Here is a 16597-nt window from a genome sequence, read left to right on the forward strand (position 1 = left end):
TGGACGTATATGCATTATGAAGTATTTCTTTTAAACCTGGTTTGTAGTTTGGCCCTTTATTAAAATCTGGAAAGACATGGAGTTATCATCACAGTCAGGTTTGGTAGTGGGAAAAGGACAGTTTAAAAGAAAATTTTACAGTTAGAAGTAACCAGTCAGGAGGTGGCAGTTATTGTAAATCAGAAATGACCAGTTTAATCTAAAAATACAAGCTGTTGGGGTGCCCGACCGGCTCAGTCAGTAGCGCATGCCCCGCATCGGGCTCTGGGCTGATGGCTCAGAGCCTGGAGCCTGCTTCAGAATCTGTGTCTCCCTCTCTCTGCCCCTCCCCTGCTCATGCTCTGTCTCTCTCACTGTCAAAAAGAAACACAAAAAAATTTCTTTTACAGAAAAAAAACCCCATGGGTAAATAGAAATTTTGAAAATCTCGGGGTTGTAAGTGGATGTAGAGATTACCTTAAAAATTAAAAAATCTAAAACTTACAAATTAAGTGAGAATTTATAATCCAAAATTTAGAGTGTTTACGTCCCTGGTATAGTTTGTGCTTCCCGTATGAAGATTGTGTGTTTACTTATTTACGTATTTCCTCTATCATAGGTGCTCGTTAACATGAACTTTAAATGTTTCATCTACTTTTTCTTTTTTCTAACCAATATTACATCAATGAAGTAGTCAGATAGTAGAAGGCAAGGAGATAATCTCCTTGCTGAAGTGAGGGTAGATGATAGAAATTATAGCAGTGATTATATCAGTTTAAATTTAACCTATAAATTTAAGAATGTTTGGAGTAGAATTTGTTTTATGGAACTGTCATTACTCCTTACATAGCATCATATACTTGGGTGTGAAAGACCCAAACCTAAAAGAATCATTGGCTATTGAGCTTTCTAGCATTCTTTACTAAGGTTCATTTACGTCTCATTTTTTTCTTTTTTTCTTTTTTTAAGTCTCATTTTTTAATGGGACTTTAATTATGTAAAACATATCTGAAAGCAAAGGTCTTTTTGTGACTATAAATAATTTCTAAATGAAAACGAAAATCTAATGAGAGAATTAATAAATTATCCAAATAGTCAAACTTTAATAAAAAGGCATTACCAACAATGGCATTTCTAATTGAGGCTTTCTCATGCTACAAAATTACAGTATTATATAATTTCTCAGCCTCTACATAGATAAAAATCATCAGCATCATCTTATTCTCTCATCGTCGTGTTATAGTTTAGGTACTGTGGACGTAAGAGGAAATTCTATTAATTCGTAGTGTTTAAATTATAGTTATTAATTCCCTAACTGGCAAAAGAACAAATAAAAATACTTTAAAACTGGCTCATTATTTATTTAAAATTTCTTTTCTGCATTTTAGTATTCCTAGCAAGCTTAATTTGTAATTCTGTATATGAACTTTGAAAAAAAAAAAGCTTATTTCTAAGCTGATCTGAATTCAATCAGAAAGTATTCTTCATCTGGGATTTAAATCTGGTGTTCTTTTCTGGAAGAAGTGCTTCCTTTATTCTTACCACATTGTTATGCCTGTTTTTATGACACTTGGATTTTTGTTTCTTAGTGATAAATTGCTTCAATTTTAAATTAAAGGCTACCTTAATTTTATTTTAACTTTGGAGGTGTGGAATACTTAATATTGAAAGGTTCGGTTGCATAGCTCAGTAATAAAGGTCAAAAGCTAGAGGATTAAAGAAGCTGCAAAAATATTGATAATCTTCTGAAGTTCCTAAATTCACTATTTTAGAATCAGTGACTACGTTTGGTTGCTAAAAATAATGCAAAGATATAAATGACCATTAAGAAGTTATTCTCATATTAAATTGCATATTTTATCCACTATCCTCACAATTTTGATGTTACAGGTTGAAACAGTAACTTTTTCTTTTTAACTTGTACATTATATGTGTGTGACAAGAAGTTTGAGCCAAAAATCAATTGAATGTCAGAAAATGAAAGTATTTTAATGTCTGTTACTAAAAGTAGGTGTTTTTGAGCATATAAAATCCGATAATTTTGAGATAGTCATTAAAAGTGCACTAAAATAGAATTTCAGTATTCTGTGTGTCTCTAGAGTAATGCATTTAGATTTCATGATCTATGGCATATATCCAGAATGTCTGGGCATTGTAATTATATAAAACTTTAGCTTTAAAATAACTAGTAGCTAATCTTTGCACAGAGTTGGACACAACTATCCCAGTCCTCAAAAATAGTGTGTTTTGAGATGAACTACTTGCATTTTAGGTTTCAGAGAATTTTTAAACAATCATGTGTTATTGTGATAGTAAAGAAATAGTATTTTGAAGCAGGATCTTAAGCAGCTAAGCTTAATGACACACACAACTGTGTCTGTTCTGAAGCTATAGCATTATAATTTCTATGTTTAGTTTGCCTGCTGTCACTATATGTATTGTTAAAAAAAAAAAAAAAGGTTCTCTCCCTACCTAGCAATCTTTACCCCCACACAATTTTACTTTGTAACGGAGACATAGCAACTTAATCCTATTTAGTTGTTTTGATTAAGATTGCTAACTCTGGAGTAAAACTCCTTGGATTCAAATCAACTTTTTAATCTCTTACTGTGTCTGTGTTTCTTTATCTTTAAAACCAACATCATGGCATTGTTGTAAAGATTAAGCAAGTTAATACTATTTCAATGTTTTAAATAGTGCCTGGCATCTACTAAGCACTCTGTAAATGTTATAAATAAATATCTGTCATTGCTATTATTAGTAATAGGTTATATTTAACTTCAGATAAAACTCATGAATATTAATCTTTATAACTCAGAATCTTTATCAGAATTGCCACATTGAAGGCATTTGTCAATCATACTCTATAGGCAAACAAACAAGTACAGAAGTTAACATTTTCAACATTAGAGCTATAAATTACAATTTTATTGTATGTTACTTTTATAGCGTGTATATACATATTTAACTTGTATAGTAATGTTTTCTCATCTGATTTCATCTTATAGGTTGTGTAAATCCACATGGGGTCACTGTTCCATATATAATAAGAACCCACCTCTAGGATTTTCTTTCAGAAAATTGTATATGCAGTTGGATGAAGGCAGCCTCACCTTTAATGCCAACCCAGAGGAGGTAAGTGGAGAGCTTGAATATTTATAATAGTTGAACTTGATTACCACCTTGTCTCAGCTTTGCTGCAATATAATATAATAAACTTGCAAGTAAAGTAACAGGTCATTGAATATTCGAAACTAATTACCTCTTATTATAATATATTAGAATGATCAAAATGTGAAAACAGTGCTTTCTCTGATTTTTTTCCCCTACTTTCATTTTACTATCATCCTAGAAAATTTCAAATTCTCAGAAATTTTTTTTTCTCAGAAACGTTTACATGTCTATTAGACTTATTCTTAGAAATGTAATGGAGGGGCTCCTAGGTCGCTCAGTTGGTTAAGCATCCGACTCTTGATTTCAGCTCAGGTCATCATCTCAACAGTTGTGAGATCGAGCTCCGTGTTGGGCTCTGTACTGACAGTGCAAAGCCTGCTTGGGGTTCTCTCTCTCTCCATCTCTCTCTGCCTCTCCCCATGTTGGCACTCTCCCTCTTTCTCTCAAAGTAAATAAACATTAAAAAAAAAAAAAGAAATATAATGGAAATTACACAGCACTCAGAACTACTGCTTCTAGGTGACTTATTTTCTGTGGAATAAAATAACTGGCAGTGATACTAATTTAAATTTTCAAAAACCAACTTTTTTTCATCTCTTGTAGGGGTATTAAGAACTATTTAAATCATGTAGCCAAATACTTTTTATACACTTAAAAAAAATTTTTTTTAAGTTTATTTATTTTGAGAGAAGCAGAGACAGCACAAGTGGAGGAGGGCCAGAGAGAGAGGAAATGAGAGAGAATCCCAAGCAGGTGTCATGCTGCCAGTGCAGAGCCTGACACAGGGCTCGAACCCATGACACCATGATAACATGACCTGACCTGAATCCGAGTCAGATGCTTAACCAACTGAGCTGCCCAGGTGCCCCACAGCAAAATATTTTTAAAAATATCTTAACTTTTGCTATGTTAGAATTAGAAAAATGTTTCTCCCCCGTGCACAATATTTTAATATTGGACAAAAATACTGATTTTATAAATGTGCTTATCATAATACAAATGACATGTTTTTAAAGTTTATTTTGAGAGAGAGAAAGAGAGCAGGGGAGGGGCTGAGAGAAGAGGGGATAGAGAATACCAAGCAGGCTCCGCGCTCTAAGTGCAGAGCCCGACATAGAACTCAATCTCATGAACCAAACCGTGAGATCATGACCTGAGTCAAAATCAAGAATGGGATGCTCAACCGACCAAGCCACCCAGGTGCCCCAATGCAAATGACATTTTTAATATTAAATTGATTTTCACTTATTACAAACGATTTCTTAAATTTTTCTTGTACACAAGTAAAAAATATAACACCATGCATACATTATCAGTTATGTCTTAGCACCACAAATATAACAAAACATATGTATTATAAAGCCTGATATAAATATTGAAATTAAGAAATTTGTTCTCACTACTGTTTGTTTCGACTTTCAGTGAATAGAGGACTCTTAATTTAGAAGGCAAATGAATGGATAAACTAAACTGTCATAAATTTAGGTTTTGTAACTTGGCCCTTAATTGCAATTTTGTTCTGATGCATTTTATCACAAAATACATGTTTTTACTTTATTTTTGGTCAAATCCAAGTTCTCTTCCATCTAAATATATAGCAATAGTAAGCCTGTCACTTTTTGATTGTGCTCTATGGCATAGCTACTGTGTACGAGAGATTCTTCTATACTGACATGTTTGAAGAATGTCATAGTTTCAGAGACTTCATTATTCTTGTTTGTTCAAATTAGACATTACTTGTAGCTAACTAAAATCGTTCTTATGACGAACTTTATAATAAGATACACATTTTTCATTAATCCCTTAAGTTTAATCTAATGATGATTGCTGGAGAACTGAGGCAGAATAGTACATAAGGATGACGAAAGGCAGCTAACACCAGCGCCAACCTTTTATGTCCAATTTATCAAGGCATTCTGGTTCCTGTCATGAATTATGCTGATAATGAGTAAAACTGTCATCTCCAATTCATATCACTTGCAAATGTTACATTCTAAGGGAAATATAACTTGGTAAGTACTGAGTTTTAGATTTACAAAGTCAGAAAAGTTGGATGTAACTGCTGATGTTGATTATGGTAAGTAGTCATGCCTTGCTAAAGGAGTATCAATTTTTAAAACAAATTATAAACCATCATTTTTATGCAAAGATTAAACCATAGATAGGCCCTCATATAGTAGAATATGATATCGATAGTTTTAAATACCTAAATTGGAAAAGCTAGATGTCAAAATATGTTTCCATCTTTGCAGCTACATATATCAGACTACAGAGTTCTTGTTACACCTCCTCTACTGTGTTTGGAGGGGTGGGCAGAGGAAATAGGGTAAAATTAAAAGACCTCTTTTTATCTCACAAAACTTAAAAAAATTTTTTTTAAGTCGAATGTTTACTAAGAGAGGGGATTGAAGTTATTAGGTAAAATAAGATTTTAGATCTTCAGATTTTACTTATCCATCCTACCTTCCATTATTGTTGAGAGTTGGCTGTATTTTCTTTTTCTTCATTCCCTTGCCTGATATCCTGGAGCATTCCAGAAGTATTGAATTCACTATTCTGAAAGGGGCACATAGTGCCAGGAGGCATAGAGCTGAACCTTTCAGAGTGACTCATGGTTCCAGAATTCTGACTCTATGCTTTTATGAACATCAGTAACTTAGCATGTGTTGCCTGATAGCAAAATAGAATCCCATCTTTATCAGAATGCACCCAGGTTGTAAATAGACAAAGAAGGACATTAAAATATACTTGTAGATACAGAGAAATGAGGGAAAGTATTTTAATGACTATAATCTTCACTTTATTTCATTGACTAATATACACAATATCAACTTGGTTGTTTATCTGAGTCAAGCCTTCAGAATTGGAATCATGTAATTCAAAGAGTTATCCTAATAGATATTTTTATATAGAATTATCTGTATGAGTCATACTTTTAGCCAGGTCTTAGAATGATTCTTGCCAAGTTTTTTGAGTGCTAGAAATGAGAAAGTACTTTCTGGATGTTTTTTTCTGCCCTCATTGGAGCACTGTCATGAAATGTGTTATTTTGGGTTCATTTAAGCCTGAGAAGTAAATTAGCTTTGATGATATGTTTAAATATGTGTTGTTTATTGTTAGTACCTGAGATATGATGTGTGTAATTATTCAGTGTTATAAAAACTCTACTTTTCCATAATTTCTAGTTCTGTACTTATCATTTTGATAGCAAGCATCATTAAAATATTATAAAAATAAGAATACTTACAGCCACAGGGAACAAGATTCTCCAAAGGACATCGTTCATGTCACGGATATGGGTAACCAAACTCCACAGCAACTGCTGGCAGTGGCTCATGGGGTGGGGGAGAACATCTGCACAGTTTGTGGTACGATTATCTAGCACGCTGCTGTTATCTGCATGACGTTGTGATCTCAGCTGTATGTAAAGTCTTGATCTTGTGCATGAGCTTGTGTACTTTGTGGCAGGTGACCACATTCTAGTAAAGGAATGTGCTGAAAACCATCCATTATGTTAGGCTGTTTTCCCCCTGCATGTACAAGTTACGTGTGTTGATTTTATTCTGCTAGCAGTATTATAATAAAGTAATTTTTTCTTATCCCCCAATTAGCTATATTCCTTGAGCTCCATTTAGTATGAGACATTTTCTTAGCAAACATTTAATTTCAAGATATTATAGTTTTTATTTTTGCTTGTGTAAGCATGTTTTTAAAAAGTCTTTTATATTCTCATTGGGGTCAGGGAAAAGTAGTCTTTTTTGTAACTATACAAGCACATTTTCTTTGTGTTCATAAAGGATGGCCCACAAGCATACAATTTTATGCATAGTTATTAGTGATATGGGATAGATAGAGTCTATTATGAGAAGAAATATTTTAAATTTGACCTGTGTACACATTTTAGAGGGAAATGCATAAGCAGTTTATTTTAAAGATAATGATTCTTTTTGTTGTTTGTCCAGCTAAAATATAAACAGGAAATTGTAGTTCTCCATTATAAAAAGGAACTCAGAAGTGTGTACTCAGATGTTAAATCTTAGTTTTTGCTCTAATATACAGCAACAAAATGCTCATTACCATTACTTCATAGCATAGCAACAATGATGAAAACTATTTTTATTCCTAAGGATAGAAAACCCTGTCAGAAATTGGTGTCATCAGAATGTACAGATAAGCATTTCCCAAATGTATTCTTTGGAATAATTGTTCCACAGGATAATAGATAATCAAAAGAGTTCCCCAATCTACTAAATGACATGTTATGATTAGCTGGCTTATTTAAAGAATAACTTTTCAGAGCCTTATTATATTTATATACAGTTTGAATATGAAAGAGGAAGTTATTGTATACAGTATTATTCAAATTTATCTGACATAGTGGCTTTTGGAGTTTTTTGTTGTTGTTTGGTTTTTTGGTAAAATAACATTTGAGGGGACTCGTTCTGTACATGCTAGTATAGATTATCGGTAATCTTACTATGTGTAAATAAATATGTGTTCCTAACCGGATAGACACCTAGCTTGAATAATTGAAATGCCCTCTTGTTCACTGACAGTTAATCTGATACCTATTTTACTTGTAATCCTCTCTCTTTTTGAAAGTCTATGAATCTATATTCTCTTTTGTATGATACTATTATAAAAAAAAAAACCTTAAAACTGAGTATTGTGTCTTGAAAGATTGAGAGATTTATCTATTTTCTGGATTTTGGTTGTCATCTAATATGTTAAAGAAAATGTTACTTTGGAAAATAAGGGCAGGACAACAAACCTGATAGGCATATTGAATTCAAATATTCATATATGATATGAGCAGTTATCCCAGAGTTATTTCCATGATACACTGATCATATCATGGACTCTCAAGGTGTGTTTACTTTTGCCTTCTTTTGATAAAAAGTTGTCCACCACCACTCAAAACATAACATGCTCATATGAAAGTATCCTCACCACAAAGAGCACAAAGAAATTCTCTTCAAATTCCTTACGCTTATTAGGAAGAAAACTATCCTTTCAGGTGCCTTCAGTGTACTTCTGTTGATTCCTAATGGACATACTGAATCACGGGAACATTCCTAGACCAGTTAGGAACAGAATAGAAGGGATTGCATGATTGGCTTAGAGTTAATCATGACTGAGCAACCGTGGCTGAAATTCTAAAGACAAGGAAAAGACTGAGATTGCTTTGGGCTAGGTCTCCAAGCATCCGCAACATTAGTTTTACTAGTGAGGCACTTGTAAAATTTGTTATTCTGCCTCTCTTATTTCTGGGCTCTACTGGTTTAGAAGTCTTACCCAAAGGAAGAGTATTGATAAGAGGCACAACAATTCAAATTGGTTGCTGAGACGACCTTCTTGCCACTTTAGGTCCTCCTGCCACTGAGCAAAGAAGATACCCTTCCCCCCAAAAAATGCGGATCAGTAATTATTCTGTGGTTGAAGTAATTTAAGCCTAATTATCAGTGGGAAATAGTTTCCCCCACAAAGTGGGGAAAACAGAAGGATATAAGTGGAACTCAGGAGATGTCTTCAAATTCCTTCTCCTGCCATATCCTATTGTAAAAGTAATTTTAAAAAAATCACACTAACCCTACGTGGGGAAGGTTGAAATCACATCACTTAGACTACTCACTAGGTAAAGAATTTGAACCAGCTGAAAGGATTGATCCATTTTCAGCCTCCGAAGTTGAATACAGATGATTCCAAAACCATCATGTTAATTTTATTTCCCTTGGCTCTCATGGCATCCATGCAATTCAGTTCTGGCCTGTAAATTGGAGGAAATATGTGCAGAGAAAATTTTAAGTTTCAAAAAAAGACAAAAAAAAAAGTAGTACTGTGGAGTATCTATGTGTATGTGTACATACCTGTCCGTGTGTATACTTCTGGCACTAATATGTGAGCATATAATGACGGGAACGGAAGCAGCCATCTTGCAGCCATGAGGGCTATTAATAACAGTGCTAGTAGCACATTAGGAAGAAAGAATTGGGTCCATGAGGCTAACAACTGTGGAGCCAAAATACTTTACAATTTGTTTGTTACACAAGGCAACAAATCCTTTACGGTTTTGAATTGGGGCTCCTGTTGCTTGCAGTCCAAAGGATTCCACTGCATCGTCATCACCGCCATCATCACCCAGACTCATTAAGAGTTTTATATGCAATCCTGAACAAATTATTTTTTATAAAAATAAACAATACTAATTTTCATTAGCAAATTAATTTTATCCCCATTTTGCTGATGAGAATTTAGTCAGAGCAAAGGAGCTAGTTGACACTGAGAGGCATCCCTCACTGAATATAGCTTAGAAAGCTTTCTCCTCTATTGGAATGAATGATTTACCCAAAACAACTAAAATACTCAAGCTGATTGGCAAAACCCCTTCCCCTTGATTAGCATTAGAGTCAAAGTGAAAAACTATGCCTCGCAGACACTAAATATTATCCTCTGGCTAGATAATTATGACTAGTCAGGTTGTACTGAACTGGAAGCCATTTACTTTTTTGCGGGCAACGTGGCATGTGTATGGGTACGTATCAATGTATCTCTTTTTAATCTGATCAATCATGTGTTATATTTAAGAAGGTAACGTTATCCTATGTCATTCAGGTCAATACCCTGCCCTGACCATAACATATCTTGGCTACCCTCCCATTCCTTTGTCTTCAGGAGTCCTTGGAGTACGTGCTATAGAATCACTCCATAGAACTACATGGACTCAGGGTAAACCTTTTAGAAGCTTCATAGGGAAATAAATTTCCCAGCCCCTTTTGTCTTAATGTAATTGAAAGAGAGATTAAGACCTAGAGTATCCTATAGTTTATTCATCAGGCAAACCACCTGATGCATTTTGCTTTTGTTTTCTATAGTTATCACAGGGGATATTGTTATCTCATTTAGTGTGAATTATCTAAGGGCAAAGTAAACAAAAATTAGTGGAAAATGTATTGATCTAGGACCTTTAAACCAGAAGAAAGAATAAAGTTAGAATATTTTAGTACCACAGCACCCATTCTACAAACTCTTAAATTTTAAAATGTGCAAAGCTAAAATGAGCAAAAATTTTTCTTTGTTTGAATTTTACTTTTGTTGCCAATTTAAATAAATATACCTGACAAGTTTACAATATTGTGTTAATATTTTAAGAACATTTCAAAGATAAATCTGTTTACCTGTTACTTCCTTACCATGTCCTGACAACCTTAATAACCTCCATGTTCTTTGTTATTTGATGTGTCCACAGTTTCAATAAAATTTGGCAACACTTTCTAGATCTAAGTTCTCAATCTTAATGTCCAAAGTAGTTTGTCTCTCCTACACGTCTTATCTGAATTTAGCAATTGCTAATACCAATGTCACTCTACAGTATGAATTCTTTATCTGAAACCTAAAAAACAATATATCCTCAGTTCTTGGATGTCTTCAGTTGTAGAGCATCCTTTGAAATATTGGAGTATAAAAGAAACACTACATTAAATGCAAAAGTTTGAACCAAAACTATAGTATACATTTATTCCTAATGTTATATAACATTTTCTTTCATGTCATAAAATTTTTGAAGATGCTTTTATTATAAAAGTGATAAGATCATTGTAACCACTTGTGGCCATTTGTTAGCAAGTAAATATAGAATCATAGTGCCTGTTGCTTTTTATTATTTGTACTGGTGACTCTGACTTTTGAGAGTTTACAATGTGAGGTATTTCAAAGTATACTGGAGTTTTGATCCAACTCATAGGTTTTTGTGGTGGTTATCTGCTTTTCTTTTTTAACTTCAGTTTAATTATGTAATCCTTAAAAGTTTATAGCTTCTTTTGAAAGCCAGCTAGAGGCCTTGTACAGATTCATTCATTTTAAAAATATTTATTAAGTATCTCTCCAGTTACTAGTTATATGACTTTGACATTGGCAAATTATTTAATGTCTGCACTCCAGTTTCCCCGTACGTAAAATGGGGACAATAATATTACGTATATCATGGTGTTACTGTGAATATTAAATGAAATACTAAATGTGAAATACTTAGTGCCTCTAAGTGCTTCCCAGAATGTAGGTTTCATTTATACTAGAGGTACAACCATAACAACTTACACTGTCAGGAGGCAAGTACTGCTGTAAACTGTGAGGTTCTTCCTCTCTTGGAACTTTTGGATTCTAGTAGATAGATATTTGACACCTGAGTAATGGCCCTTCATAATGTATGTATTGGTCACACCAACGTCTCCTAGCTTTAAATGGTAATACCATTTGCCTTTAATATCATTTCCTAGTATGTGATGAACAATCTTTTGCATATACAGTAACTTTTGTGCCAGTGGTGATACTTAGTGTAATGGTTTTTTTAGGACATTTTAAACAATAATCAGGTGTCCAAAATTATGTTTAAATTAAAACATGTGTCGTGGCTGAATATCGTGATGAATAGATACTTTACTTACGTGAGTAAGTACACACATGTGCTGGCAATAAAACTACCATTTAAATTCCAGCTTGCTTCTCTGCTTGTCTACTCTTAAGATACGAGGTTTTTCTTAATGTGTATTTCAAAATTGTTTCAGAGCCGTCAAAATACATTTATAAATGTACATATGAGAATCTAGGTAATATGAGAAAAGTGCTTCTTATTTACCAAAGTGGAGTTTGTCATTTAAATATATACATATACACACATATATTACTGCGAATGCAATATTTACATGTAGTTTTTATAAAGTGGGGATTTAAATTAGCCAACGTTAGTATTCAAATGGATCACTTTCTCATTAGTTTGAGTTGTTATTAATTGCACCTTAATCTAATAGAGTTTTATTTCCAGATTTTGATTAGAATGCTTTCTTTTTCTGATTTACAAACAGGTTAGTGAAAGAAGGGGCTTTTCCCAAAAGCTGAAGCTTACGTCAGCTACCAGCAACTTGTCAATAATATTAGCTCTTAGTACTTATTTATCATTTAAGAATTACCTTCATGTTCTTCATCTCATTTACTTATCCCTGTCATGAGAGTGATACTTTTGGAGACTACTAGAACTCAGTGTGATTCTTTTTCTGTTTGAGTGTATTAGAATTAATTAATAGGAACTTTTAATTGTTATTTAAAACCTAGATAATGCCATTTATGTTATCTTGTCTGATGTCATTGCTTTCTCTCCTATGAAAAAGAAGCACAACGATCTGTCTTACATTTCTCCTCCATTTTCCCTGGACTCCATTAGAAGTATTTTCCGTTTTTGTTTTGATTTTCTTTGAACTGCCCCTCCTTTATGTAAGATTTCCTTTTGACATCTTTTGGCTGCAAATAATTTAGGGTATATATATGACTATTCTTAGCAGTTCATCAACATTGTGCACTTCGATGTATGGAAAAGTCCTCCATAAATTGTTCCAGGAAGCTGAAATCCAATCCAATTTCATTCCATATTCCATACTTAAAAAAAAAAATGAATAGTATGATTCTTCATTATTCTCTAGAATCTTTTATTCTGAGCAATTTCAGTAAGGAATTGGCTGCAATATCAGCATTTTCTCTTCACGTCTATCACTTCCTCCACATAAGCATGGACAATGTGTGCTCTGTTTTTCCTAGGGAAGAGATAAGACAAATCTGCAGTTCAGATTTCAAACTGACATCAAAATTATCTTCACATTTCTTTCCCAGTTGTCATTACCTCCTTTCCTCTTATTTATAGCTAAGTCACACAGAGGCTTTCTGTGAATAGCCTACTTACAGGCACCTCAGTAAGAGGTAAACTTCATTTACTACTCTTATAATCTTTTCATATAGGACAACTTTAACAACTTGAGCCTAGTTTTTACTTTAGTCTTTGAATCTAGTAACTAGATTAGGAATAATGATTATAATATGTATAAATAGACTAAATTATAATGAATAAATGAAATAACATTACATTTCTAAAGTACATGTGGTAGGTCAGTGTTACAACAGAGGAGAGTGGTGTGGATACTTCCAGAAGAAAACACTGCAAAAGTTAGTGGGTAAAATGAAGTGAAATGACACAATAAAAACATTGATACCTAGTCTTAAAATGTGCTCATTAGGTAATCTTCTGCATTTATTTTGCTGCAGCTAAAAAGCACCGTGTTGATTTATTACTTGAACAGTATATATCCCCAAATGAATCTCACCTGTTCAAGTTCTCTGTGGGTTTTTTCCCCCTTAACTGTAAAATGAATACATATACTCTGATTAAATATGGAGAGTGAGAAGCAACTGCTGATTGAACAAAAATTAGTAGGTTTTATATTTTGCTTCAGTGATCCTGAAAGTACTGTAAAAAAGAAGAAATAATATCAGAGCAGTCGTCTGAACCATTGTTGCTGTTTTCTAGCAAGACAGTGGGGACTTCATGTGAACTATGGAGGGCTGCCCCTCTGAACTGATTATTTTTACTATCCAGAAAATAACCATCCATAATAGTTTTTGTGTCTCAATTTTTACATTACTTTTAATGCAAAAGGATGACATTTCAATTGCTCGTTTCACTGAGGTTAAAATGCATATATGAATATTATTATGTCAATTCTTACTGAAAGAAAAAGTAGAAATCTAGATTGAACTCTTCTGTTTTATAAAAATTTATTGTTAAAATTTAAGGATCAGTATTTTAAAAGTCCTCTAATAAAGTCCTCTAAAAAAATTAAATGCAGTGTCCGTTTTGATTTCCATTATATAATTATATTAGCATTATATTATGCTGTAAGGACAGATTTATTGCCTGAAAAGTAGTAGGCATGGCAAATTTGAGCAAAGGCAAATTTGAGCAAAATTAGCTAGAACCCATCTTTTTCTAAATCTCTTTATTAGGCTGTTCTGAAGGATACAAGGGTACCCCTTACTTTGTCACAATTTTGCTATATACATGATTATTTTTATTGATACAGGCTGCTACACGATGTTTCTGCCAAGCGTCTATGCAAATAGCCAGTACTGTCGGTACCAGTAGTCAGTGTTTGGTTTTTTAAATTAAGACTTTATAATTTTTTAAGTCAGTTTTAGGTGTGTAACAAGAGTTGATTCTTTTGCATTTGGCTTTGCATACCTAGTGTTTTAGAATTCACTCTGTTCCTAAATGTATGATTTCTGACCCTGAACATAAGTATGGTAGGTTTGGCTTTTGAAGAACACCATGGATAATGACTTTAATCAATAAGTAAGGCTTTATTAAAAGGGGAGAGAAAACGTGGGTATCGATGTAATAGAAGAAATGAAACAAAGTAAAGGTATCTTAAAATGAATTCTGTGAAAAGAGCCATTCTTACAATCATAACATAGATAAATTGTATGGGTGACTAAGCCCCAACACATCGTTTTCTTCATTTTGAATTCCTTCTTAATATTGGCGTAAGCTGTCTATTCATGATTTCTTGAATTGTTTGTTTGCCTCCTAAAGAAATTACATCAAAACAGCTCACTACTCTAATTTGTGTAAATCTTGGGGCTGTCATTTGTATAACCATTTTTAGTGACATATTCTGTGCTGTCTACTTTACAAAATTTCTTAATTGTTCTCTCTTGGATTACTGTAAACACGCATTCTATTAAAGAAAATGTAACATGAATTGACACTCATGTCACCTGGGTTCTCGCTGCCGCCTGGTGCTCCTTTTGTTTATTCCCTGTTGTGCCTGAACCGTTGTGATAGACATCTTCAGCACTTCACTGGGAGATCCAATTCAGCTCTCTTTTCCAACTCTTTCTAGATGGTTCGTCCACCCGAAGAAGAAAACCAATATGCACTCTGCTTTTTGCCTTTATCACTTTCTTAACATAACCTGTCTCCTAACCGTTACTACTGCCCTGTCCTCCAGTCTCAGAAAGCATTATCAACTCCCTGTGTCTGCTTTTGGTCCAAGATTTTTCTTTCCTTCTTCTGATCAGCTTCATTATTTCCCATTATTCTATCTTCTGTCTCACTTTTTTGTTCCTTTGCTTTTTCCGTCTTTATGGTCTTTGCCTCCCGTTGGTTTCGAATTTCGGTTACCGTATTTTTTACTTCGGCCTGGTTTTAAGCTCTTTTATCACTGTGGTAAGGGACTCCCTGATGTCTTCTGTGCTTTCCTCAAGGCCGGCTAGCAATCTTATGATTGTTACTTTAAATCCTGGATGAGGCATGTTACTTGGATCTGTTTCGATTGGATCCCTGGCTGTGACCATTTCTTGTTCTTTCTTTTGGGATAAATTCCTCCATCTTGGCATTTTGTCTAGGTCTCTTTCTTCTTCTGTGTGTTAGGAATGCTGTTATGTTTCCTGCTGCTGAGAGTAATGGTTTTATGAAGAAGACACCGTACCATGTCCAGGGCCTGGCGCTTCAGGAAGTGTCTCTGGAGCATGTTGTGTGTACTCCGCAGCTGTGTTACGTCCGCTGTATCCCTCAGGCCGGTCCTCCTCTGCAGGGATTCTTCTTTCCTCCAGTGGGGAGTGTTTAGACCTCGGCCAGCATGGCGAGTTGTAACTTTTTTCAGTCCTTTCCCCTGCTCCCCTTTTCTCTACCTTACTACTCCCATGATCTCCTCCTGCTCCTTACGTCAATCTTTTACTCACTCTGCTGGTTCTCTTTCTTTCTTTCTTCCTCGACGTGCATGGGCCAAGATTTTCTTGAAAAACCGTGTTTCCCTTATTGACCTTTAACGTTGCCTTTTATTTGTCCCATCTTTATACTAATAAATTTTTCAAGTGAGCGGGCTATCAGTTTCTTTACCTTGAGCTCATTCCTTAGCTTTCTTCTTAGACTTGAGCCCCCATTACTCTGAGGAAAGAGACCTTGAAAGGTACTACTTTCTCTTTCTTTTCTCCCTGTCACCAAATCCATTACCCTCTTTCCACGTGTTCATCTCTTTGAGCTCCCTAAAAGAAAAAGGAAACCAGCCTTGTTTTATGCCAGACACTTTCAAATCTTCACAATAGCCACTTAAATAAGATTTTTACTGATTAGGAAACCGAGGTTCCAAAAGTTTGCGTAAGATGTTCACAAGATCATGAAATGGCAGGGCCATGATTTGGTCTCTCTTGGAACAACTAGGCTCTTTCTCTTTCTGTACTATGGAATTGCACTGTATGCCCCTTTCTTTACATTTCAAAGACTTTTACCCCCGGGACATTATTGTATCCCTGCGTTATTCATTACCTACTCCTTTACCGATTCTTCTTATTCAGGATCCTTAATCTGTACCTTCAACCCTCACTTTTTTCATTATCTTATTACATTGCCAACTGCTTCCTCTGCCTTTCTAGTTGTACCTATCATCACCTGAAATTCAACATTTCAAAGTCCACACTCATTACTCTTTCCTTTAATTCAGCACCGGCTATAAACTGTGGAGTTTTTTGTTTTGTTTTGTTTTGTTTTTTACCCCTGTCAGGCATTTCCCTTTTCATCTAAGCCAGAAACATCAGTTACCTTTATCTTTCACTTTTCATAATTCAT

General features: G+C 34.3%; 1 protein-coding gene across 1 annotated transcript in view; it reads left to right on the plus strand.

The window, feature by feature from the left end:
* The window catches only part of FBXO8 (F-box protein 8), a 44688-nt gene that overhangs the window by 19718 nt on the left and 8373 nt on the right, over window positions 1-16597 (plus strand). Inside the window, exon 3 of the mRNA XM_003984855.5 lies at window positions 2988-3114. Within this exon, the coding sequence (XP_003984904.1) occupies window positions 2988-3114 (127 nt within the window). The remainder of the gene's footprint in view (window positions 1-2987; window positions 3115-16597) is intronic.

This window comes from Felis catus, chromosome B1, assembly GCF_018350175.1.
Source record: "Felis catus isolate Fca126 chromosome B1, F.catus_Fca126_mat1.0, whole genome shotgun sequence".
Taxonomy (NCBI): domain Eukaryota; kingdom Metazoa; phylum Chordata; class Mammalia; order Carnivora; family Felidae; genus Felis; species Felis catus.